Genomic DNA, 26,847 nt, shown 5'->3' with positions numbered 1-26,847 from the left:
AATCCATTTTTTCTGTTCTGCTCAAAAACACTTATTTAGTGAACATTAGTGAACAAACCACACCCCCCGATGGCTCAACACAGTTCTCTGTGCTGCCTTAGCAGTCACTGACCACTGTCAGCTTCATCTCGTCCCAATTTACTGGCAAAAACAGAAAAAAAGCCTGTGGTTAGAACTGTTAGGAAGTTGTCTGATGGTAAATGGCTTGTACTTGTATAGTGCTTCAACTGGTCCAATGACCCCAAAGCACTTTACACAACAATCAGTAATTTACCCATTAACACACATTCACACCCTGATGATGGGGAGTTTTGACTGATGAGTTAAGGCAGATGTTACAGGCCTGCTTTTACTGCATAGATTGGTGTGTGAACTTCAGCCATGAACCTAAGTCGATTTACTGACATTATGACATCATACATCACTTTTTCGAGGAAATGTGTGGGCAGACCAAAACAAAACAGACCAAACTACACACATAAAAAACTAAAAAACATGGGTTTCTTTACATCTGTGGAAGCTGCTTCAAACCAAAGAGGCTTACAGCAGTGGAGATCGGGCCCTGTAAAAGGAGGCAAGAAACAGACTTGACCAAGAAAATTATAGCAGCTAATTGAAGATAAAAACAGCTTCTTAGCTAATGACCCAGCAGAAGCTTGGCAGAGTTTGAACCCCTTTGCCAGATACAAAGCCCTTCCCTCCACGCTCTGATTACCGCCTGACTAGCTGGCCATCTCAACAGCTTCTTCCACAGGTTTGAAAACCAGCCATTGAGAACTCACTCCCACACAAAAGAACTACCTGCAAAAAAATAGTTATCAGGGAGGATGGGTGGGTTGATATTAGCCCTGCCAATAGCTCTCAGCTTTCCTTCACATTTAAAATAGACTTACTGTGCTTGACTCGTGATTGGCAGTTAGCTTGGAGAAACTGATATCATTCCCAGTGGCATGAGAGCATATCCCCCGTAAGAGGAAATTATAGAAAGAACCACTTTGCAGTCAGTGCTTTGTTGAGATTCACCTCCATTACAGAATGTAGAAGTTCCAGTACCGACCAGCACATGCGCTGACCTCCTTCTCAACAGAACTGAGAAATGAACAAATCAGGTAATGACGTGATTCAGTTCAGTTTGTTTACTCGAACGTGTCATTCTTTTTGAAGAATTACTCTTGTCGTGTTTTGAGGCAATAACCTGACCCCCAAGCAGAATCCTATGCAGGATGCTGGGTGCAAATGTGCACGACACAGTGGATTATAGATCTATGGGTCGGCAGCATCTGGAATGGAAAGGAGCAGTTAGATCTGGCCAAGAGTAAACAAGGGCAGAAGGAGATTTTTGAAAGTGGCTTACCATCTGGAGAAGGACGGACAGAATTGGAGGAGCAATGGAAAAGCCAGAAATGAGTGAAAGACATAAAGGTGAGGTTTTGTGTTCCTGGAGGGAGTTTCGATTGAGTGGAGTTGGAGGGGCTTTAGTTCCTGCCAGTGGCAAGAACAGAGCGCCGAAGACAGCAGGAAAGCAGATGGAGGCTGGAGATGTCAGACCTGCAATGGACGACCGTGAGTTCCAAGAGGGAGATGTGTGGGAGGAATCCAGAGTTGGAGCGGTAACTGTGATCTGGCACAAAACCAAGCTGAAATGATAAAGATACACAAAAAATGAATAAACAAGATCACAGGGGGCTTGACTCTACCAACAAGGCTGATCATCAGGTGAAGAGTGGTCATCATTTACTTCCCTAAATCTCCAGCAGTCTGATGAGGGAAACTGATGAGAGAACACAAACATCAATCCACCCTCCCAACAGGCAAGCTTATAGGCAATGGCAATCTTATAATGCAAAAAATAACCTAAAACAGAGAACATGTGATTGCATTAAGCCAGATATGCTAAGTCGAACTCAGCAGACTGCATATTTGGATAATACAGTACCTTCACCTTCATTCTATCATGATGCAGGAAAGCTGATAAGCACTCTAATGGCATATCCTCCTCAACAACAAGGCTCCACATCTGTGGTGCCTCAGGGATGGTGGGGTTGTAGAAACCTACCATAGATTTAGGGGATATCTGCAGAGTGAGAAAACATCTTTGTCCAAATCTGATAACCATAGCACAGTGAGGGTCTTAAATTAATCAATGTCCCCGCACAAGCAGTGCGTTTTTAATTGAGACTTTCCAGATTTGCCCAAATCTAATCACATTTCAGTCTTTGGATTTTTCTGTGGAATTGTTTTTTTTTTTAATCCGACTCATGTAGAATATGTTCTTTGACACCAAACCCATATTCTGCACCAAAAGGCAATAAAATAAAATCAGAAAATATTTTTGGATTAGCATGTTGGCATAGCAACACTAACACATGTTCATTTTTTTCTCTCTCACCTTGTTAACTTATTTAGAGCTTGGCAGTATGGACAAATAGCATTTCAACCTGGAGAGACTCAAATAGACAAAAGAGGCAATTAGAAAGGTTAATTGAAATAAATCAGAGAGTATTTTGGCGCTCGGACCCTGGCAGAAGATGTGAAAGCTGTGAATCTCTTTGACCTTGGACGTTCATTTTAGGATTAGGATTAGTGAAGTCTTCGCCCCGGGGTGCGGACACTGATGGTGGAGACCGGAGGAGATAAGGAAGCCTGGTGGAGTCTGTGAGGGTGAAGGAGGAGATGGAGTGGAGAAGGGTCACAGCTAAGGAGAATTCATGGATGTAGAGCTCTATAAGCGAAGTCTTGCAGGGTGATTGGCTGAAGAAGGATGAAGATTTGACACAGATTGAATGATCTATTTTAGTTATCACAATTTTTTTCTTTTTTAGAAATCAAGTTTCTGAGATGGTATTACTTCTAATTGACTAACTTTACTGTCAAAATTTTCCATAGACTAATTACACAATTTCCTTACACATGACAATATGGATTGCATGTCAACCAGTAAAATGCTACACTTTTTCAACAAGCAATATTTTTTTCTTAGTTTATTATTATTAGCTTATTCGATCTTGAACAAATCGAGCATCAGTCAACAGTTCATCAAAGTTCAGTTACATTCATTAAATACAAGTTTATATCATGCGTGTTACAAAGATCAAAAGGTTATAGCCTGAAGCTTTTTAGCTTATAAGTTATTCCAATAACTAAAGCTCCTGGTTTCAGTGTAGCAGATACATAAACTATTACTATCATCATTTATTTTAATTCCATTGTAATATATATCTATGCATATGCAGTACATACATACACAATCTTTCATTTTCTTCTCCCTCTCACTCCCGTCTCCTTGGTTTCTGAGCACCAGTAATCAAGTTTTTTGTAATTTTGTATTTGGATTTGTACATTTTTTAAAATATTTTAATTGTTTTAGAACTCTTTAAGTTTATTGTCCAGAGAATTCAATAGATTGACTACTCTGATGGATAGACAAATGCTTTTTAAACTTCTTCTCACCTTAGCTTTATGGAAAAACCCAACACCTCTGAGATTGTAAGTCGACTTTCAAGTCTGAAACAATTCTTGGATACATTGAAGAAGCATGTGATTGTGTGCTTTGTACATCACAACTGCTGTGTTTAGGTCAACAAGATCATTTAATTTTAAAATATTTAATTTTGTAAACTGTGGATAGGTTGGACCGAAATATTCTACATAGTTGATCACTCTGATAGCTTCCTTTGTAATAGGAAAATAGGTTGAATGTTTCTGTTATAATTATTCCCCCATAATTCCACACAATAATTTAGGCATGGAAGGACGAGAGAATTATACTAAATATAAAGTGCATTTGATTTACAAATGATTTGGTTTTAAATAATATGACAATAAGTTTGTACATTTTAGAGTATTTAAATGCAATTTCAAATTAAACTTGTCATTAATATTGATTCCTACAAAATTTGTGAAAAAACACTTTCAAGTACAACCTTGCCAATTTTGAGTTGACATTGTTTTGCTTTTCTATTACCTAAAACAATGTTTTTTCTACATTTAATAGTAGCTTATTGACATCACCACCACTCTTTTAGCATTTGCCGTTCAGTTTTCACTGTATATTTTGTTAATATTTTGTTGTACAAAACCCTTCTGCAGTACTGTTTAAACAAGGAAATATGTTTTAGGACAATTATTAAATAATGCAAATCAAGTTCTGGCTGCAGTCTCACTCCTATGTTGTAAAAATAATTTCATAGTGCTGACCCCACATATAGGCAGAATGTTGTCTTCTTATTGCATTGCGACAGTGGCGCGGTAGTTAGGGAGTTCATCCTACAATTGGCAGGCTGCCGGTTTGACCCCCTCTCCAACCGTCTCAGTCATTGTGTCCTTGGGCAAGACACTTCACCTGAATTGCCTGTTGGCGGTGGTCAGAGGGCCTGGTGGCGCCGATGTATGGCAGCCTCGCTTCTGTCAGTCTGCCCCAGAGCAGCTGTGGCTACTAACATAGCTCACCACCATCAGTGTGTGAATGTGTGGGTGAATGACTGTAGTGTAAAGCGCTTTAGGGTCGTCAAACTAGTTAAAGCACTATACAAGTGCAAGCCATTTATAGCATAACTTTACATTGTTGCTGTATTTTGTGTTCCTCTATGAATATTTTTATTTATTTTACCCTGGCTCGCTTTGCTTTGCTTTCGGCCACCAGCAAAAGCCCCATATGTAGCTCAAAGATGATTATGTGTTGCATTCGTCGGCACTCTGACATCTTGTATTTACTCACTTAAACACTAGTTCAGACCACATACCGGTTTACATTCCACAGTTAAATGTGTGCATTTTTGTTTGTTAATGCTTTTTATATTAATAAATTGAAATTAACTTGTTAAAGACACATCCATGATATAAAGACATTACATTTTTTTTCTTTTGTGTCTGACATGGAATCAGACTATTTGCCAAATTTGTTTGTGAATTGTAGAAAAATAAGTTAGAGAATTGTTTTATTAGGGAGGGTAAAATGGAATTTAGACATAAATTCAGACTGGAGAACTCACCAGGATTCCCAGACTGTCTTATCATGTACCCGTGATCCAACCAATCTGCATCAAGTCCTCTCCTATCTCGGCCAAGGCTTTACTTATAAAGCCCTCCATTCATGGATTCTCCTGCTCTTCAGCTGAGTTTTGACCCACCTCCACCCCATCTCCTCCTTCGCGCTCTAAGGCTTCTCCTGGCTCCCCATGGCTCCTCTTGGCTTCCTTCTCTCCTCCGGCCTCCACCACCAGTTTACGGACCACTGGGGGAAGACTTCACTAATCCTGATCCTAAAATTAAACATCCAAGCTCATAGCCATTCACAAATTTCACATCTTATGCCAGGGGCTGAGCACCAAAGTACTCTTACTGAGACATGTCAATAAATCTGTCTAATTACCTTTTCTGTCAGCATGAGTCTTTCCAGGCTGAATTAGAACTAACATTGACTAAAATTACTATCCCTTTGAACTTTTTGGAATGTCCAGCTGAGTCTGTTGACTGGGCTTCTTGATTAGTCTTCTTTTTTTTCAGAAAAGTTATACGTGATGACTTTATAACTACAGTGGATTAGAAAGTTCTTAATTAGCAGAACAATGTATTGGTTACTGAAAAATAGCCTGTGGTAAATTATTTGTTATTCAAGAAAGGAATGTCCATCAGTTACTAATTAAGTTAAAACAGTGCCTAAATAAACAACAACATGAAAAATTTTCCAAAAGCCTTGGAAAAACTATTTTTGCATATTGTATATCTGTGAAGAAGTAATGGCACCCTTTCCAACCAATATGAGGTTCACCATTTAACAGAGACAAAGACAATTCCCAAGAGGAAAACATTAAAGACAGTTGCCACATTTAGCAGTTGTGTGCGTTCCTGTAAAATCACCTGGCATCAGACTGTAATACTCAGAGAGTTAAAAAAAAAGAGTTCCATCTCTGACTCTTAGGATGTTTAATTTTTATGATTTTATGAATTTTATGACCGTATAGTTAGACAACGACCAAACCAGAATGAAGCGTTTAGAATAATTGCCAGGGGAAAACCACTTCTTTCTAAAAAGAGGATGGAAGCATGACTAAGAATTCCAAATTGCATGTGAGTGAATCCCAAAACATCAAGAACAATGTCCTCTGGGCAGATTAGACCAAAATAACCAGATGGTTGCCCATAATGCACCTCATCATGTTTGGTAAAATCAGACACATTAGCACAAACACCTCATATTAACAGTCAAACATAATGATGAAGGGGTGATGATTTGACCTAACTGAAGCAAGTAAGCTCTGCAGTGCTTTAGACATTGTCCTTCATTCTTCTGTGTCCTAGTCAATGAAGATTTGTGTTGCTCTTCGAGTAAATTTGGCCTGCCAGATGCTCCTAGGAAGCTTCAGCCTTGTACAAGGTTTTCTCTGTTTGGGGATATTGTCTCTGACTGTGTTTCACTGAGTACCAAACCTTTAAAAATGCCTTTGTATCCCTTTCATGATTAATCAATGTCTTTATTTTGTCATTGATCTGTTACTGAAATTCTTTAGATGATTTGCTGTTTTTTAATACCTTTTCTCCCACTTCAGGTTGTCAGATAGGTGCTCCACTTTTTTGTGATTCATGTGATTTCATGATAGGCCTGGGTGTTTCTGATTTCACAAGGGGGCTGTTTACTTGTTTCACATAGCATTAGCCTGGTTTGGATAGATTTTTTGCACTTTGTGTTTAAACAATTTATCTTTGTCTGATTTTAAAATCTGTTTGATAATCTGAATCATTGTAGAGAGCAAAAGAGGAATATGTAACATTGTACATGTTTTTTTCAACACTGTATGTTGAACTATACAAGTTTATTTACAGTAGCTTTCAAAAGTATTCATACCCCTTGAACCTTTCCACATTATGTCACAGTACAACTACAAACATAAACACATTTTATCGCAATATCATGTGATAGACCAACATGAAGTGGTATACAATTGTGAAGTAAAAAGAAAATTATATATGATTTAATTTTTTTTTTACAAATACAAAAACTAAAATGTGGTGTGTTCTAAGGTATTCAGCTCCCTTTTCTCTGAGTACAACCAGTTGCCTTCAGAAGTTGCCTGATGATTGCTAATGACTGAATAGAGTCCACCTGTGTTTGATCTGATTTCAGTACAAAAACAGCTGCTCTGTGATGGTCTCAGAGGTTGGTTAAGTGAATATAGTGGAGCACACAGCATTATGAAGTCCAAGGAACACATCAGGCGGGTCAGAAATAAAGTTGTGTAGAGGTTTAAAGCAGGCTTTTTCCAAGCTTTGAACATCTCACAGAGGACTGTTCAATCCATCATCTGGAAATGGAAAGAATATGGCACAGCTGTAGACCTAGCAAGACAAGGCCATTGACCTAAACTTACAGGCCCAACAAGGAGAGCACTGATCAGAGATGCAGCCAAAAGGCTCATGGTGACTCTCAACGAACTGAAGAGATCCACAGCTCAGGTGGGGGAATCCGTCCACATGGCAACTATTAGTCATGCAAAAATGTGGACATTATTGAATAGTGGCAAGAAGAAAGCTATTGTTAAAAAGAAAACTATAATAAGCCCTGTTTGCAGTTTACCAGAAGCCATGTTGGGGAGACAGCAAACATGTGGAAGAAGGTGCTTTGGTGAGATTAGACTAAAATGGAAGTTTTTGGCCAACTGTTATGGGGAATAATGATGACTCATCTCTGTTACTTATTAAATAAAATGAAATGGTGATTCCATCAAGTTCCAGGATTTTATTGAGAACCAGAGTAGAGATAAAGTAATTTCAACCTTGGCTAGCCCACAGCCTGTCCCCACTTCTGCTCCCTGGTTTCGTTTGAATCTGAGGCCACCGCCCCTCGCACATTGCTATACCCGGCCTCCTAAAACCTAACGCTAACTCATAATCCAAACATTTACAGTCCCACACAGAAAATATGCAAGCATTGACCTTGACAAATGAGGGGAGAGTGAAGCCCATAGCGGGCCCTTCTAGTCTCCTTCCTGAGTGCAGCTGTTACAGAAGAGATAGTTCGGAGGTGATCTTAGAACCCAAGCTGTAATGTTTCTATTATGGGATTGTAAATGCTTGGATTATGAGCTGTTTGTGTTACGTTTTATGCAGCCTGGTATAGCAATGTGTGAGAGCTGACTGAGCATGAGCGGTTTTGCAAAGTCAAAGTCACTAGATGTGCAAAGCTGGTAGAGACATACCTAAAAGACTTGCAGCTGTAATTGTGGCAAAAGGTGGTTCCACAAAGTATTTACTCATTGTGGTTGAATACTTTTGCATAATGCCCTTTTCAGCTTTTTATTTGTAAAAAAAAAAATCATGTATAATTTATTTTCTTCTTTACAACTGTATATTGTATGTGTTGGTCTTTGACTTTTTATTTGACTTTAGATTCCTATAGAATATATTTGTTTGTGGTTATAATGGGACAAAATGTGGGAATGTTCTAGGGGAATGAATATTTTTGCAACCCACTGTATTGTACCAGCCAAAAGTAGTATTTAGAAGTTCTTCTCTGGCCACAGGTGAGAGGCGTGGGCCCTTTGAACAGACGAGGCTTCTACTTGGCCTTCCAGGACATCGGTGCCTGCATCGCTCTCACCTCGGTGCGGGTGTACTACAAGCACTGCGTGGGGGTTAGCCGCAACTTGGCAGTGTTCACGGACGTGGTGACAGGGGCTGACTCATCCTCACTGGTGGAGGTCAGAGGTCAGTGTGTTGACCATGCCGAGGAGAGGGATACCCCTAAGATGTACTGCAGCGCAGAGGGCGAGTGGCTGGTGCCCATTGGGAGGTGTGTGTGCTCCGCTGGCTTTGAAGAGCACAGAGAATCATGCGTAGGTAAGTCAGGAGCTCAAATTAATCCTCCTCCCTCTGTAGATTTGCATGGTTTTTATTCATTCAAGGCAATCAAGTTTATTTGTAAAGCACATTTTAGTAACAGGACTATTCAAAGTGCTTTACATGAATAGAATATAAGAAAAGAAAAACAGAGGAAACTTCATAGCAGTGGCCTAATCGTAATAGCAGTGGTATGAAAAAGTTGGACTACAAACTTAAACTAATGTGTTCAGATTCAAAGACAACTATAAAGGAATGGGTTTTAACCTTGTTTTAAAATAACTCAGGGTTTCAACACTTTTACAGTCTTCAGTGAGTTTATTCCAGATAAGTGGAGCATAAGAGCTGAATGCTGCTTCTTCATGTTTGGTTCTGGTTATGGGTATGCAGAGTACACTTGTGCCCGTAGACCTGGGTTCTGTAATGTAGGTGCTAAGCCATTCAGTGATTTATAAAATGTTAAAGCTATTTTAGAATATTTTCTCTGAGATGCAGGGAGCCAGTGTAAGGACTTCAGAACTGGGTCAATGTGCTCTACTTTCTTAGTTTTAGTGAGGATGAGAGATGTAGCATTTTGGACCTGCAACTGTCAGATCTTCATTTTCGGTAGACCTGTGAAGATGTGTTCACAACAATTTGACTCACTGAAGGCTGCAGGTGATAACGCTTTTGCCTTTCAGAAAGAAGGCCCTGGGCTCAAACCCTATCTTTGACATAGGCATGGAGTTTGCAGGTTCCCCCTGTGCATGTGTGGGTTCTCTCTGGGCACTCCAGCTTTCTCCCACGGTTCAAGAACCTAATTAGTAACTTTTAATTGCCCTCAAGTGTGCATGTGCATGCTTGTTTGATCTGTATGTCTTTGTATTTCCCTGTGACGGTGTACCCTCTTGTCCACTGACAGGCACCAGCCATGACCCTGCACACATAAGCTTGTACAGAAAATGGATAAATTCTTGACTTTTTCAATATCTTTCTGGAAGGTTCAGATTTCTAGCCTGGCCAGCCAGACTGACTTACGCTGTATACACTGCATATCAGCCTGATAAGGAGCTGGTAGAGCACGTGTTTTCAAAGGCGGGACTAACAGGGTCAATGTCAACAGGTTAGAACCAAATGGATAACTACGGATGTGATGCAAAAAACATCGCACAAACATGTCATGCCATCGAGCAAACTCTCCATTGAAAGATTTTTTTTGCCGCTTTTGTCTTAAAAAACTCAGAGGGTACATGGTGTACTCTCATGCACTTTCTTAATCTTCCATGGTACCAAGCAACAAAAATCTGCATATGTATCTTGCCTGTAGCATAAAAGTGCTGCTGCATTATGGGTAATTCTGAGAGTGACACATCGTAAAGTCCTGCCTCTCGCGCTCTGATTTGTCTGGTTTGTTTTGGGCCAGACTGATTTATGCTCTGTGTAATCAGATTTCAGCTCTGATCAGTGGTTAGTTTTGACTCGGTTAGTTTTCTTAACACGTGGTCACTCCTCCATTGCCCAAAAATTATTACTTCAGTTTTATTTCTATTCAGCTGATGAAAAAGTACTGCACATCCACTCATTGATTTCTCGCATGCATTTACTCAGTGCTTGAATGGGTTCATAGTCACCTGGTCACCTGGTGACATAGAGCTGTGTAAGGTCTACATAGAGTTATAGTCATTTATCTGGTTGTTTGTTATAATCTGGGGTAGGGGGATCATGTAGATGTAAAATAGGAGGGGCACCAAGATGGAACGTTGGGGAACCCTGCATTTAATGTTTGTGGTCGCTGATGTGTTTTCTGTTGATCAAGTAAGATTCAGTCATTTGTTACCAGAAAGGCTAACCAAGTTTTTCAGCCACTTCAATAGAATAAAATGATCAACAGTGTTGTATGCTGCACTGAGGTCCAACGATACCAGCACTGTAATTCTTCCACAGCCTGCATTTATACAGATGTCATATGTCAGGGATATGCTTATTAAATGAAGTATGGGTAAAATGCAAGGCAGCAGGAGGAGGCGCCTATAGTTGATGTACAATTTCTTCCAAGTTTTTGTAGTTTATTTGGCAGAATTGAAACATTTAGTCAAAAATAGTTCTAATTGGAGATAATATTGGTACTGTACTTCTTCTAATCTTTTGGATTTTCTCAGTAAATGAGAGCAAATTCATTGCAGACCCTGTTCAGATGCCACAGGAACAGGTGGGTTTGTTATCCTGTCGACTGAGGCCAATAAGACACAAGCATTTTTAATGATTTTGCTGAAGATCTCAGAGAAGAAAGGTTCATTTACATTTTCCAAACGGAAGTTACATCTGTAAAATTTGTCTTTCCAGATGTTATAGTGAAACTAGAGTCTAGTCATCCGCCGCCTCCGTTCAGCTTTTCAACACTTCTCCATGGAGATATCCTCTTCCCGGACACAACCTTCTCTTTAACTGGAGCAATGCAGTCAATGATGCATGAAATTTCAGACTAAATTGTACAGTAGTTCACCTACTGAGATACAGAGCAAAGGCAAAGTAGAACAGTAAACCTGGTTAAAGGTTTCCGTACCATTGTCCTAAAAATGTGTTTTCCTATCTCCTGCTGATTGAGTTAGTGGAAATTATGCGACAAAGATGTCAGGTGTCAGAAAGGGCAGCATTAATCATAGAGACCTTGGAAACATTCAGTAACTCACTGACGATCAAGTCCAAAACGTGTCCACGTTTGTGAGTTGGCTATTTAACATGAGATATCAAACCAAAATGTTTAAATATGTCACCTAAATATATTACACCTCTGTCTGGAGGATTGTTAATATGAATGTTGAAGTCTCCCACAAGTATCAAACAGTAGAAATATATATCACAGATAACATTATTAAAGTCATTGAGTTTGTGGCAATGTTGTCAGTAAAACATCAGATCACAACAGATCAAACCACTGCATCCTAGTATAAGATGCACCCTACACTAGAGTGCATCCTGCATAATCTGCACCCTAGAGTGTAGATTATTTCAATCTGAAAAGCTCACAGAGAAAGAAATGGCAATTAGAAGGATTTTATTGACACAATATTTTAAGCCTTTGGCGCTCAGACCTCGGCAGGAACATTAATGCTGAATTATACTTTAATACGCATAAGTAGATGTATGAGAACAGGGATGTTCCCCCCCAGGTCTGAAACTGGTGGTGGAGTGGAGATAGAAGAAGTTTGTTCAGTCCATATGATGATCTGTTTAAGAAAGATGTCCAACTTGATAAACACAGGTTTGCATGAACTGTCCATGATGAGAAAGCATGAAGCGACTGTGGAGAGGAAAAACTCCCCTTTGGGAAGAAACCTCTGGCAGAACCGGGCTCAACATGGTGGTCTTCTGCCGGACCAATAACAGGCGATAGGGAGTGATGAAGACTGAAGAGAGAAAACACTCTGATGGGTTGAGGATGGAGGAACGTCATGGAAGCTAGATGAACTCAGCTACGATGGTGGAGAAGGGGTTGGGGGTGGGTTGAATCGGACATCTGATTTGAAATCCGACATGATGCATGTTTGCTTGCTGGTTAGCAGGCTGAGACGTGGATTTGAAGTTGCTTTTAAGATGAGCGCAGGATGCTGATTGGCTTCATGAAGGTGCGGTTCGTAGCTGATTGGCTCACATCAGAGGCGGGTCGGCCTTTCATTGGAAGCAGGCGATGAGTTTCTTCGATTGAACTTTCGCTTCAGCTTCATATTACATTTGGTATGTTGTGTTGAAGACGGGGACTTGAGTAATACAGCTGATCCAGACTTCTTCTGCATTTGTCAGTGATGCATTAGTCGTGCCTGTGCAGTAAACTGAGCAGATGGTATGGTTGAACTGAGGCTGGTTTCACACTGGACCATTTCCAAAAGCAGTTCATCTCCTACTTGACCCACTGCTTTATTGTGGTTAATGTTAAACAAATGCTTACTGTTGTGATTGAAATTATTAGATTTGTGTAATTTTAACATTCTGGTCATTATGTATGCATTTTCCCTATCTATTAAATAAAAAAGTATTTTTTTAAAAAGGGTACAAAAACATATGATTTGGATTTTTTTTACTACATTATATTTATTACCTCTAACAGTTTCTTTCACAGTTTTATAAATTTTTGCTCCTCTCAGTTAATGTGAAGGAAGTTGAAAAAAGCAACAGGAATAGTATTGAGTTACATCCGTATAGTGTATTTTGGAGTTGTTGGCAAAATAGAATGCAGTTTCACAACTCAATTGTGAAAAACAAATAAGAGGCAGCAGCCCTGAATATCAAAAGAATTTTACCCCCTAAGCCTACAAATGGTATTTTATAATCCTAAATTCTCTGCTAATCATGTTTTCTGTTACAACATGTAATGTCAAAATAGATATATTGCTGTATTTCATTTGAGAAATTAAGATTCCTGCAACATAAATGCAGCAGGATTAAGCATTTCAAGTATAAATACTTTTTGCATTCTTTTTCCCATTATGCAACCACCTTCTATGTGCACATGTACATATTGTTTAGTTTATTTCAGTTCAGTTTCTTACATAGCAAAAGACAACTCACAACAATATAAAACATTTTAACTCAAAGTAGTATAAAAGAAAAACAGGTTGAGTTAATTTTCAGTATGCCAAAATACATAATGAATCAAATTGGTACTATAAGATTATGGTACAGCTATTCTTATATTATTCACAGAAATGCTCTCCATAAACTTTTTTAGCAGAAATGGAAATAGTTGTAGAAAAATATAAAATATAAATATAACATAAATACACACACTAGACAAGATAAAAGAGGTGAGAAAGCCTTTTCTGTATTGTACATGATGATGTCAGTAGCTTAAATGATCATCTAGAAGTTTGCATGTGTGATGCCATCTCCTCTCTGGCTTTGGATTACTGCATGTAGTACTTCTCATTTTCCAGGCTGGTGCATAAAAGCAGCAAGACACAGAGAAAAAGAGGCATTGATCTGTACTTCAAAGTCCGCGTCTTCGCATTGTGTTCCAGAGACTAATTTACCTTTCAATACTCCTCTATTCTTCTCCCAGAGCTGTGAGGACAGAGGCCCTGCTCCTCTCCATGTTCCACCTTTTTTCTTTTTTTGTGTCAGTCTTTCGGCCAAATACAACTTCTTTATACAAGCAGACAATCCCAGTAAAATGTTAACAGCTGAGTGTGCATTATTATCAAACGGATGAAATAGTAAAATGTCCAGTATGGCGAGTAAACATAACAAGCAAGTCAAAATGATGAGGATGTAAATAAGTTTAATTCAAACATTTTTATGCTGTGACAATTATCTATTTGTGCTAATTTTGATCTTCATGATGCACATCCTCTCCTTAGATCACTAGGAGCGCATTTGTTTTTTCCATCAACCAATCACACCTCTTAAAAGACAGCGTCACACCTAGCAAAGGGGTCAAACACCAACTCACTAACATTTCTGTCGTCTCCTTCCTCAGAATCGTTCTCAGCAACTATCTAAACTCTGAAGCTAAGACTCCTTGGTGGGAATCTTTAAGCTAAGATAGGAGCTCTTTAAGAGAACTCTGAGAATCTTTGCAAATACGGCCACAGGGTTATCCATCCATCCATCCATCCATCCATCCATCCATCCATCCATCCATCCATCCATCCATCTCAGATCTCTGGGGCAAGGGATCCAGAAGGCAAACCCAGATATCACGCTATCTGGCAACACTCTCCAGCTCCTTAGAGAAGACCCTAAGACCTTTCCAAACTGCTGCGGGGGTGCGCGCTGGTGTGTAGTCCTGCTACTTCTCTGGATGAATTCCCACAGCAGAGCTTTGCGTAGCGAAACTTGGAGGAGGCTGTTCTTCAAGCTAATAAAAGCTAGTGCTAGCTTAAGGTTGTTGAGGTTTATAGCTGGTTAATATTTTTAAAATGCTTCATCATTATTGAGACACACACCCTGTATAGATTAAGCGTAAGAGGAAATGGAAGAAAAAGTTACAATAACCTGGTTCCATAATTGTTTACACAAGGGGTTCCTAAACTTTTTTAGCCGTGCACCCCCTTCTGTTTCCCAACTGGGTTGACGCACCCCCAATCTTCAAAAAAAAAAAAAAAAAATTGCCGTTACAGTTACAACACCACAACCATCATAACAAAGGTTATGGAAATAAAATTAGAATAAAGTTACACACAACATCCAACAGAATTCTGAGGATTTTCAGGTGCATCGGTGGCTCAGCGTGGATCCAGAGAAAGATCGGTCACACCTCCACAACCTGAAACGTCTCTCAAGCAGAGACCATCCAGGTGCAGTCACAGATTAAACTCTGATGATATACCTGTGCATGTTCTCACTTTTTTATTTCATATACCAGCTTCTAAATCTGAGTCTGACTCACAATTTACGCTGCACAATACAAACACGAAGAAGTTTGATTTGATTTGTGTCCGATGACGGGAGAGGGAGACTTCGTTAGGGCAGCACAGAGTAACAATAACAGAGCGCTCCATACAGCTGTTGTTAATCAGAGAAATAAAACATTTTTTCCTGATTGTTTCACAGCAGGTAAACACACCATGGCAACTCACCTCAGCTCCCCGCAGCCCCCACCACCGGTTGCTGGTTTCCCTGTTCTTGTCTGAATACGCGCTAAAACCGCATCTTTAAAATGAACTGCACCTATCTGAATCACAGTGAAATGTATTGTAGCTCTGTGTGGGAGCATAGTCATAAAACAACGACCATTTTTTCTAACACTCAGTTTTACCACCAGCAGCAGCGGTGTGGTGTGTCATGCGCATCAGTGCTTGTAGTGGTTCAGAGTCACTGCTCCATGAGCAGCGCTGTTTGTAGGTGCTGCGCGACCTAGAGACCGAGTCACTCAATTTAATCTTGTAAATACAACTTTCGGCCCAAATTTGATTTTCTCTCTACCGACGTAAACAACGTGAAGTGAGGAGAGAGATAGAGAGACATTTTCTGACTGCCGCTCGTTCTCTTCTCCCAGATCCGTTGCAATTCTCTCCTCTGTTGCCTCTGATCCCTCTCTCTATCGGTTCCTCTCTTCCTTTATCACTAACTTTGACCTTGGATGTCTCACCTGCCTGACAGTTTCCCTGATGTCTGCCAATTGAGCATATTTGCGAGATTGAATGAAGTAGAAACCACAAGCTAGAAGCACATATACAGCACAATGCGTCTATATACAGGGGTTGGACAATGAAACTGAAACACCTCTCATTTTAGTGTGGGAGGTTTCATGGCTAAATTGGACCAGCTTGGTGGCCAATCTTCATTAATTGCACATTGAACCAATAAGAGCAGAGTGTGAAGGTCCAATTAGCAGGGTAAGAGCACAGTTTTGCTCAAAATATTGCAATGCACACAACATTATGGGTGACATACCAGAGTTCAAAAGAGGACAAATTGTTGGTGCACGTCTTGCTGGCGCATCTGTGACCAAGACAGCAAGTCTTTGTGATGTATCAAGAGCCACAGTATCCAGGGTAATGTCAGCATAGCACCAAGAAGGACGAACCACATCCAACAGGATTAACTGTGGACGCAAGAGGAAGCTGTCTGAAAGGGATGTTCGGGTACTAACCCGGATTGTATCCAAAAAACATAAAACCACGGCTCCCCAAATCGCAGCAGAATTAAATGTGCACCTCAACTCTCCTGTTTCCACCAAAACTGTCCGTCTGGAGCTCCACAGGGTCAATATCCACGGCCGGGCTGCTATAGCCAAACCTTTGGTCACTCGTGCCAATGCCAAACGTCGGTTTCAATGGTGCAAGGAGCGCAAATCTTGGGCTGTGGACAATTTGAAACATGTATTGTTCTCTGATGATTCCACCTTTACTGTTTTCCCCACATCCTGAAGAGTTACGGTGTGGAGAAGCCCCAAGGAAGCGTACCACCCAGACTGTTGCATACCCAGAGTGAGGCATGGGGGTGGATCAGTGATGGTTTGGGCTGCCATATCATGGCATTCCCTTGGCCCCATACTTGTGCTAGATGGGCGCGTCACTGCCAAGGACTACCGAACCATTCTGGAGGACCATGTGCATCCAATGGTTCAAACATTGTATCCTGAAGGAGGTGCCATGTATCAGGATGACAATGCACCAATACACACAGCAAGACTGGTGAAAGATTGGTTTGATGAACATGAAAGTGAAGTTGAACATCTCCCATGGCCTGCACAGTCAACAGATCTAAATATTATTCAGCCACTTTGGGGTGTTTTGGAGGAGCGAGTCAGGAAACATTTTCCTCCACCAGCATCACGTCGTGACCTGGCCACTATCCTGCAAGAAGAATGGCTTAAAATCCCTCTGACCACTGTGCAGGACTTGTAGATGTCATTCCCAAGACGAATTGACGCTGTATTGGCCGCAAAAGGAGGTCCTACACCACACTAATAAATTATTGTTGTAATGTATTTGGATGGACCCAGAAGACCCGAAAACAGGTCAGTGACGCTTTGATATTCTTTATTTAAAGGGAGGGTTTGCACGGCTCTCGCTGTGTGCGGCTCACGCTCACCAGCTGGCAGCTCCTGAAGGTGAGACGGCAGGTTAGTGATCAGCAGAGCTAGACAGAACTGTGGACTAGAAGCTAGATCACTAACCTGGTCGTGGGCTGGCTCGTCTGGGCTATTCTTGGTTCCTGAGTTAGGCAGGGTCCGTGCTGGGATAATCCAAGGCCGTTTGTCCTAGTGCATTCCGGGTCTAATATCGGGAGGTCTATTGATCAGGCAAAGGTTTCCGAGGGCGAGTCCACAGAGGGGTTCCAGGTCCAGGTCCAAGTGAGAATCCAATAGAAGAGACAGTTAAAGGGGCAGGCAAACTCTGGTACTCACAGGCTGGTTGGGTCAGAACACGGGTGGGCAGTCCAAGGTCCAGAGGCTGACAGGCAGAACTCAGGCGGGCAGACAAAATCCAAAGAGGGGCAAGGCTGGCTCAAAAAACAGGGCAAAGACAGGTCGGGCTTCAGACAGACAGACAGGTTTTCAAGAAGGCTGGAAGTTCTCACCGAGTTGGCTCGAGACGTTCTGGCACTGGAGGCTGCGAGGAACAGAGCTTTTAAGCAGGTAGGGCGGAGACAGAACAGGTGCGCTGATTGCAATTAGAAGCCCCAGTGCCAGAAACGTTACAATTGTGGTCTAAAACGAGGTGTTTCATTTTAATTGTCCAACCCCTGTATATATAGACTGGCAATCCCCCATATCAAAAAAGGTGGTGAAACAGCCCCTTATGCCAAATCTACAGCGTATATCAGAAAAGAGTACTTTCCATGCGATCAGTAAATTGATACCTGAAAGATTCTCTTTAGTGCAGGGGTGTAAAACTCATTTTGGTTTAGGGGCCGCATACAGCTTAATCTGATCTCAAGAGGGCCACACGAGTTAACTCATTGCAAGATTAAATAGAACTAATAAATGTGGACTTGTTGTTGATTTTTATATTAAGTTAATTTCACTTTTACACAATATATTATGAATAATCTCAGCGTTTTTAAGAAAAGTATGTGCAATTTCAATAATACTTTTACTAAGTTAAACATTTACTTGTGCATTATGCATAAGAACTGATCACAGTGATTATACAATGTTGAAAAACATTTATTCACATTTTTTGGAACTTAAAAACACTGTCCTGCATGATAAAATACATCAAACAGATAAAAATTAAGAAATTATTTGAATTTTTCCACACCTGAAGCTTAATCTGTTAATTAAAACACAACGCCCCTCGTGGACAATATAGGAACTGCATATTTTCAATTAAACGAAGTAGATGTTTTTTTCAATAATTGTTTTATCATTCTCTTCCTTTTATCTTGTCCACTTGTGAAAGTCAAATCTGATGAGCTCTTTGTGGCATCTTATTGCCACATTGCCAGACAGGACACTGGGAAAAAAAAAAAAAAAAAAAAAAAAAAAATTTTTTTTTTTTTTTTTTTATAATGATAATGCATTTAGCCACAGGGTCGGACTAAATTGTTCGGCGGGCCGGGTGTATGTTTGACACCCCTGCTTTAGTGCATTATGGGAAACAAGATGTACTACAAGCGGGCAATGGTATCTATGTGCAATGTTGAAGCCGTCATGCTTCCCCGGGTTTGTTAATTCGTGTGCAGGACTTTAAAATAATAACTCAGCCATGGATGCAGAATTCCATTTCACCTTTGCAAAAGGGGAGAGATGATACACCTGCCGACTGCGGGCAACAACTCTCGCTCTCTCTCCCGCTCAGGCTAGTTTTATTAATTCAATTCAATTCAATTCAATTTTAATTATATAGCGCCAAATCATGAAACATGTCATCTCAAGGCACTTTACAAAGTTAGGTTCAATCATATTATACAGATTGGGTCAGATTATACAGATTGGTCAAAAATGTCCTATATAAGGAAACCAGTTGATTGCATCAAAGTCCCGACAAGCAGCATTCACTCCTGGAGAAGTGTAGAGCTACAGGGAGAGTCGTCTGCATTGTCCATGGCTTTGCTGCAATCCCTCATACTGAGCAAGCATGAAGCGACAGTGGGAAGAAAAACCACCCATTAGCGGGAAGGAAAAACCTCCGGCAGAACCGGGCTCAGTATGAACGGTCATCTGCCTCGACCGACTGGGGTTACAGAAGACAGAACAGAGACACAACAAGATATTAAAGTTAGAACACAGATTATACAAGGTCACACGATGAATGACGCACACATCTTATTGCTATCTTACTCCCTAATAACTATCTTCTCGTTGTTTCCTCCAGCTGCATGTGAACCGGAGATTCTGTTCTTTCCCACTGCCTAGGACTGGCCTTGAAACTCTCTCCTGATACTTTTGCTCGTACACAGCTCATTTAACCTTATCTATTCACATTCTATTCTTCTAACAAACAGACAGGCCTCAAAGCAAATATATTGCACATTAAAAGCATGTTATACAGTAATCCCTCGTTTATCGCGGGGGTTATGTTCCGAAAATGACCCGCGATAAGCGGGTCATTTTCCGGTTGCGTTTTGCAAAAAAAAAAAAATGCATTATGAAAATCCGCGAAATAGCGAATCCGCGATAAGTGAACCGCGAAGTGGCGAGGGATCACTGTACCTTCATAAGTGTGTACTAAAAAATGAATCTAAGTTCATACATTCCACAGCAAGCAGACACAGGAACAAGCATTTTCCATCCCTAGATCTGTTTGTTTTGGAAGTTTTCAATACAGACAGTGGAATATTACCTTTTAAGTGGCCTTACCTTTTCACGCGTGGTGTCACAAAAAGTGGATGCCCATATTTCCAACCTCTTTAGAAGTTCACATTGTTGGGTCAATATTCTCTCTGTGACAAAACACTGACATACAGTCATGAAAAAGTTTCGGCAGCTCTATTAATCTTAATTATTTTTATTTCTAAATATTTGGGTGTTTAAAACAGCTATTTCAGTATTAAATTGAGGTTTATTGGAATAACAGAGAATGTACAATATGCATTTAAACAAAATTTGACAGGTGCAAAAATATGGGCACCTCAGCAAAAAAAGAGAGACATTAATATTTAGTAGATCCTCCTTTTGCAAAAACAACAGCCTCTAGTCGCTTCCTGTAGCTTTTAAGGGCCTTTCAGACAGGACGCAATTTGCGCTGCGCTGGCCGCGGGGTTCAGCGCAGCGCATTTGCGGTTTCTATGGCAACGCGTGCATTCGTCACGGCGCGCGGCGCGCGAAGCGGTGCGCTGCGCTGTGCTTGCGCTTTGCTCGACGCAGCGATAAACCGCCCTGGCGCGGCGCAAGCCATTGAAAAGAATGGGTTTCACAGCGCAGCAGTGCGGTCGTCGCAGCCTGTCTGAAAGGCCCATTAATGAGTTCCTGGATCCTGGATGAAGGCATTTTTGACCATTCTTCTTTGCAAAACAATTCCAGTTCAGTTAGGTTTGATGGTCGCTGAGCATGGACAGCCTGCTTCATCCCCAGGTCTGGGGATTGGGATGGCCATTCCAGAACATTGGAATTGTTCCTCTGCATGAATGCCTGAGTAGATTTGGAGCAGTGTTTTGGATCATTGTCTTGCTGAAATATCCATCCCCGGCGTAACTTCAACTTCGTAACTGATTCTTGAACATTATTCTCAAGAATCTTCTGATATTAAGTGGAATCCATGCAACCCTCAACTTTACCAAGATTCCTAGTGCCAGCATTGGCAACGCAGCCCCAAAGCATGATGGAACCTCCACCAAATTTTACAGTGGGTAGCAAGTGTTTTTCTTGGAATGCTGTGTTTTTTTGCCGCCAAGCATAACGCCTTTTTTATGACCCTGTCCCTGTGGTCTTCCATTTCCTTACTATGTTCCTCACAGTGGAAACTGACAGTTGAGACATCTCTGAGACAACTTCTTGTATCCTTCCCCTGAACGACTATGTTGAACAATCTCTGTTTTCAGATCATTTGAGAGTTGTTCTGAGGTGCCCATGGAGAATCTTCAGAGGAGATTCAAACTGGAGAACAACTTGCAGCTGGCCACCTTAAATACATTTTCTCATGATTGGATACACCTGGCTATGAAGTTCATATCTTAATGAAGTTACCAAACCAATTTTGTGTTTCAGTAAGTCAGTGAAAAGTAGGTATGGGTATTTGAATTAATAAAATGATTAGGGTACCCATATTTTTGCACCTGTCAAATTTTGTTTTAATGCATATTGCACATTTTCTGTTAGTCAAGCAAACCTCAATTTAGTACTGAAATATTACTGTGTCCACCAGTTATTAGATATATCAAACTGAAATAGCTGTTGCAAACACCCAAATATTTGGAAATAAAAATAATTAAGATTAATAGGGCTGCCCAAACCTTTTCATATGACCAGAACCAGCCCTCATCCGAGACGTCGCCCACTCTACCCTATTAATAGAGTAAAAAAAGACTCCCAATTTGTCAGGATGCAGCGTGAGGGCTGCATGCTGAGCCTCTCTCCCTCTCTCTCGTTAATGCGCAGCCTGATGGGTTCCACCTGTCAGGCTGCAATTAACCCGCAACTGCCTCCACCTGGTCCCACCCCTATTTAAACATACCTCTCTCTGCTCTCGTTGCCGGCCCGTAGTGTTCACTCCCGTTCAGTCTCTGTCTGTTTCATCCTCTGTTGCGCCTCTGTCCAGAGATCCTCCCACGTCTGGTTGCCAGAGTTCCTGCGCCCTCACCTCCAAGAATCCTCTCGGCTGCACGGTGACGTCTTCGGCAACCAGAGACTTTCCCACGTCTGGTTGCCAGAGTTCCAGCGCCCGCGCCTGTCCGCACCTCCAAGAATCCTCTCGGCTGCACAGAAACATCTTCAGCAACCAGAGATTTTCCCACGTCTGGTTGCCAGAGTTCCTGCGCCCTCACCTCCAAGAATCCTCTCGGCTGCACGGTGACGTCTTCGGCAACCAGAGACTTTCCCACGTCTGGTTGCCAGAGTTCCTGCGCCCGCGCCTTTCTGCACCTCCAAGAATCCACTCAGCTCCACGGTCTTCGGCTCAGCTCAGTTCCACAGTCTTCAGCTCAGCGACTCTGCTCCACGGTCTTCAACTCAGCGACTCTGCTCCACGATCTTCAGCTCAGCAACTCCGCTCCACGATCTTCAGCTCAGCAACTCCGCTCCACGATCTTCAGTTCAGCAACTCCCCTCCACGGTCTTCAGCTCTGCAACTCTGCTCCACGGTCTTCAGCTCCTCAGTTCTACGCTCTCCAGTCAGGCTACTCAGCTCAAGCCTTCAAGTCCTCCGCTCCCGAGTCTCCTCCGGGTCAGTCTCTCGTGCTCCTCCTGCCAGCCAGCTTCCGCACCCTTCACCTCCGTCCATAAAGACTCTGGTTCCTCTCGTCATTCACTCATCATTCTGTGCAATAAAACTCACTTCAAGAACTAGCTCTGTGTGTGCGTGCTGTGTCCGGGTTCATCCAAAGACAAATCATGACAGTTACGGGCCGGCCAAAGGATGAACCCGAGCACGCACAGAGCCTAGGTGCGGAAGCTGGTAGGATCCGCCCCGCCTCAGTTCCTGTCTGCGTGCTCAACTTCCTGTCCGTGTCTCAAGGTCCCCGCTCTCAACGTCCTGTCTGAGTCTCCAGTTCCTACCTGCGATCTCAAGTTCCTGTCTGCGTGTCTCAGTTCCTACCTTAGATCCTAGTTACCTAGTTCAGCTTTATTTTTCAGATTCTTGTTTTTTAGTTAGACATCCAGTTTTCTAGTTGTCGTTTTTGAGTTATTTTGGTCCCGAGTTTTTGAATTACTTAGTATTCTTTGGTTTTACAGTTTTCTAGTGTTCCTTTAGAGTTCTTAAGTTGGTTAGTTTTTCAGCTTTCTGATAATTTATATAGGTTTGGTTTATCTAGGAATTTTGTGTTTAGGAATTATTTAGCAGGTTTTTTCCGTTTTATTTAGAAGTATTTGAGTTTCCGTTTGCTTTGGGTTTATTTTCAGTCCGGTTCAAGTGTTCTAGGTTTCCCCTTAGGCTTTCGTATTCTGGTCCTGAGTTTTAGTTTTCACCCTAGATTTCCTTTTTTGCTCGTGTTCCTATTTTTAGCTGTAGTTATTTAGTTTTTCATCAGTTTAGTTGCACCTGCCCTCGTCTCCTTGTTTTACTTGGTTTTATAGTTTAGCTCTAGGTTTCGGTCCCCCTCCTAGTTTTCTGGTTTGTTTTGGTTTTCCCGTCTAGCCCCTGTAGTTCCTCTCGAGTCCTGTCTTAGTCTTGTAGTCTTAGTCTAGTAGCCTCTGTCTTAGTCTCGCAACCCCGTCTTAGCCTCATACCTCCGTCTAGTGTAGTAGTCCATTGTTTCCCTGGCCTAATCCTCTTGTTTGGTCTTCCTCCGTGTTTGGGCGCTGCCAGAGCCCTCCGGCGCTTCTAGTCGCCGGCTGAGCCCTCTGGTGCGCCAGCCTGTCGCTGCCCAGCGCATGCAGGCCGCCGCCGGAGCCCTCCGGCGCTCCCATGTCGCCGGCTGAGCCTCTGGCGTGCTTGGCCAGTTGCTGCTCGGCGCATTCCCTGTTTTCTGGCGTGTTAGGACGCCCTCCGTTCGTGTTTTCTGGCGTGTTAGGACGCCTTCGTTCTTGCTTCCCCTGACGTTCCCATACGTCGGTTCTTTCCCCAGGTGTTACCATACACCAGTTGTGCTCCAGCGTCTCTATACGCTGTTGAGCCCTAGTGTTATGGTCCGCTTGTACCTTTTTCTGGCGTTTCCATACGCCAGTTCTTTCCCTGGCGTTCCCATACGCCCATCCTCCTCCTTGGCTTATCTGTATGCTAGTTGTGCTCCACCGTTTCCGTACGCTGTTGAGCCCTAGCATATCAGTACGCCTGCACTTACCCCTTGGCGCTGCCATGCGCCCGTTCTGCCTCGGCGTTTTCCGCACGCCCCGGCGGTCTCTCCTTTGCGCCCCGGCGTTTCCCTCACGCCCCGGCGAGTTACTTACCTTTGCGCCCCGGCGTTTCCCTCACGCCCCGGCGAGTCTCTCCTTTGCGCCCTGGCGTTTCCCTCACGCCCCGGCGAGTTGCTTACCTCGCGCCCCGGCGTTTTCCTCACGCCCCGGCGATCACTCCTTGCGCCCCGGCGTTTCCCTCACGCCCCGGCGATCACTCCTTGCGCCCCGGCGTTTCCCTCACGCCCCGGCGAGTTACTTCCCTTGCGCCCCGGCGTTTCCCCCACGCCCCGGCGAGTTACTTCCCTTGCGCCCCGGCGTTTCCCTCACGCCCCGGCGAGTTGCTTACCTTGTGCCCCGGCGGTTCCCTCACGCCCCGGCGATCTCGTCCCTTGGGCCCCAGCGCTTCCCTCACGCTCCGGCGTTTCCTTGCCCTTGGCGTTCCCATACGCCCGTTCCTTGCCCTTGGCGTTCCCATACGCCCGTTCCTTGCCCTTGGCGTTCCCATACGCCCGCTCCTTGCCCTTGGCGTTCCCATACGCCCGTTCCTTGCCCTTGGCGTTCCCATACGCCCGTTCCTTGCCCTTGGCGTTCCCATACGCCCGTTCCTTGCCCTTGGCGTTCCCATATGCCCGTTCCTTGCCCTTGGCGTTCCCATACGCCCGTTCTTTGGCGTTTTCGCACGCCCTTTCCTTTTCCCCCGGTGTCTCTGTACGTTAGTGGTGCTCCAGTGTTTTCTTGCGCTGTTGAGCTCTGACGTATCAGTCCGCCTGTCCTTTTCCCCCCCTTGGCGTTTCATACGCCCGTTACCTTCCTTAGCGCTGCTGTTGGCCCGTTCCTTCCCCTTTGGCGTTGTGTACGCCCGTTCCTTCCCCTTTGGCGTTGTGCGCGCCCGTTCCTTGGCGTTTCCATATGCCCGTTCCTTCCCTTTGGCGTTTCCTTACGCCCGTTCCTCCCCCTTGGCGTTTCCGTACGCCCGTTCCTTGGCGTTTCCGTACGCCCGTCCCTTGGCGTTTCCGTACGCCCGTCCCTTGGCGTTTCCGTACGCCCGTCCCTTGGCGTTTCCGTACGCCCGTCCCTTGGCGTTTCTGTACGCTCGTCCCTCGGCGTTTCTGTACGCCCGATCCTCCCCTTTTGGCGTTGTGTACGCCCGATCCTTCCCTTTTGGCGTTGTGTACGCCCGTTCTTTCCCTTTGGCGCTGTGTGCGCCGTTCCTCCCCTTTGGCGCTGTCAAGCGCTCGCTCTTTCCCCCGGCGCTGTCAAGCGCTCGTTCTTTCCCCCGGCGCTGTCTAGCGCTTGCTCTTTCCTCCGGCGCTGTCAAGCGCTCGGACCTTTCCCTGATGTGCCACGCCCTAGTCGTGCTCCGACACATCAGTGTTTTTAGCTCCTGGGTTCTCCCGTGTTCTCTAGCTCCTTGGTCCCCTAGTGTTCTCTAGCTCCTTGGTCCCCTAGTGTTCTCTAGCTCCTTGGTCCCCTAGTGTTCTCTAGCTCCTTGGTCCCCTAGTGTTCTCTAGCTCCTTGGTCCCCTGTATTCTCTAGCTCCTTGGTTCCCAGTGTTCTCTGACCCCTTTAGTTCCCCTAGTGTTCTCTGACCCCTTTAGTTCCCCTAGTGTTCTCTGACCCCTTTGGTTCCCCTAGTGTTCTCTGTCCCCTTTAGTTTCCCTAGTGTTCTCTGACCCCTTTGGGTCCCCTAGTGTTCTCTGACCCCTTTGGGTCCCCTAGTGTTCTCTGGTCCTTTTGGTTCCCCCAGTGTTCTCTGGTCCCTTTGGTGCTTGCTGGCTCTTTGGTCTCTCAGTTTGACTCTTGCCCGCCTTCCTAGGCCCCCTCCACCCACCCAGCGTGGAGATTCTGGGCCGTCCGGTGTCCGGCCTTGGGGGGGGGGGGGTACTGTCAGGATGCAGCGTGAGGGCTGCATGCTGAGCCTCTCTCCCTCTCTCTCGTTAATGCGCAGCCTGATGGGTTCCACCTGTCAGGCTGCAATTAACCCGCAACTGCCTCCACCTGGTCCCACCCCTATTTAAACATACCTCTCTCTGCTCTCGTTGCCGGCCCGTAGTGTTCACTCCCGTTCAGTCTCTGTCTGTTTCATCCTCTGTTGCGCCTCTGTCCAGAGATCCTCCCACGTCTGGTTGCCAGAGTTCCTGCGCCCTCACCTCCAAGAATCCTCTCGGCTGCACGGTGACGTCTTCGGCAACCAGAGACTTTCCCACGTCTGGTTGCCAGAGTTCCAGCGCCCGCGCCTGTCCGCACCTCCAAGAATCCTCTCGGCTGCACAGAAACATCTTCAGCAACCAGAGATTTTCCCACGTCTGGTTGCCAGAGTTCCTGCGCCCGCGCCTTTCTGCACCTCCAAGAATCCACTCAGCTCCACGGTCTTCGGCTCAGCTCAGTTCCACAGTCTTCAGCTCAGCGACTCTGCTCCACGGTCTTCAGCTCAGCGACTCTGCTCCACGGTCTTCAACTCAGCGACTCTGCTCCACGATCTTCAGCTCAGCAACTCCGCTCCACGATCTTCAGCTCAGCAACTCCGCTCCACGATCTTCAGTTCAGCAACTCCGCTCCACGGTCTTCAGCTCTGCAACTCTGCTCCACGGTCTTCAGCTCCTCAGTTCTACGCTCTCCAGTCAGGCTACTCAGCTCAAGCCTTCAAGTCC

The 26,847-nt window shown here is 43.7% G+C and overlaps 1 protein-coding gene across 4 annotated transcripts in view; it reads left to right on the top strand.

The window, feature by feature from the left end:
* epha8 (eph receptor A8) overlaps window positions 1-26,847 on the top strand; it is a 348,864-nt gene that overhangs the window by 173,917 nt on the left and 148,100 nt on the right. For all 4 annotated transcript variants that reach the window (XM_036151370.1, XM_036151369.1, XM_036151372.1 and 1 more), the window contains exon 6: window positions 8,520-8,835. In XM_036151370.1, the coding sequence (XP_036007263.1) occupies window positions 8,520-8,835 (316 nt within the window). The remainder of the gene's footprint in view (window positions 1-8,519; window positions 8,836-26,847) is intronic.

Source organism: Fundulus heteroclitus, chromosome 20, assembly GCF_011125445.2.
Source record: "Fundulus heteroclitus isolate FHET01 chromosome 20, MU-UCD_Fhet_4.1, whole genome shotgun sequence".
Lineage (NCBI taxonomy): Eukaryota > Metazoa > Chordata > Actinopteri > Cyprinodontiformes > Fundulidae > Fundulus > Fundulus heteroclitus.
The sequence above is the reverse complement of the archived record's forward strand: the minus strand, read 5'-3'. Positions and strand labels throughout refer to the sequence as shown.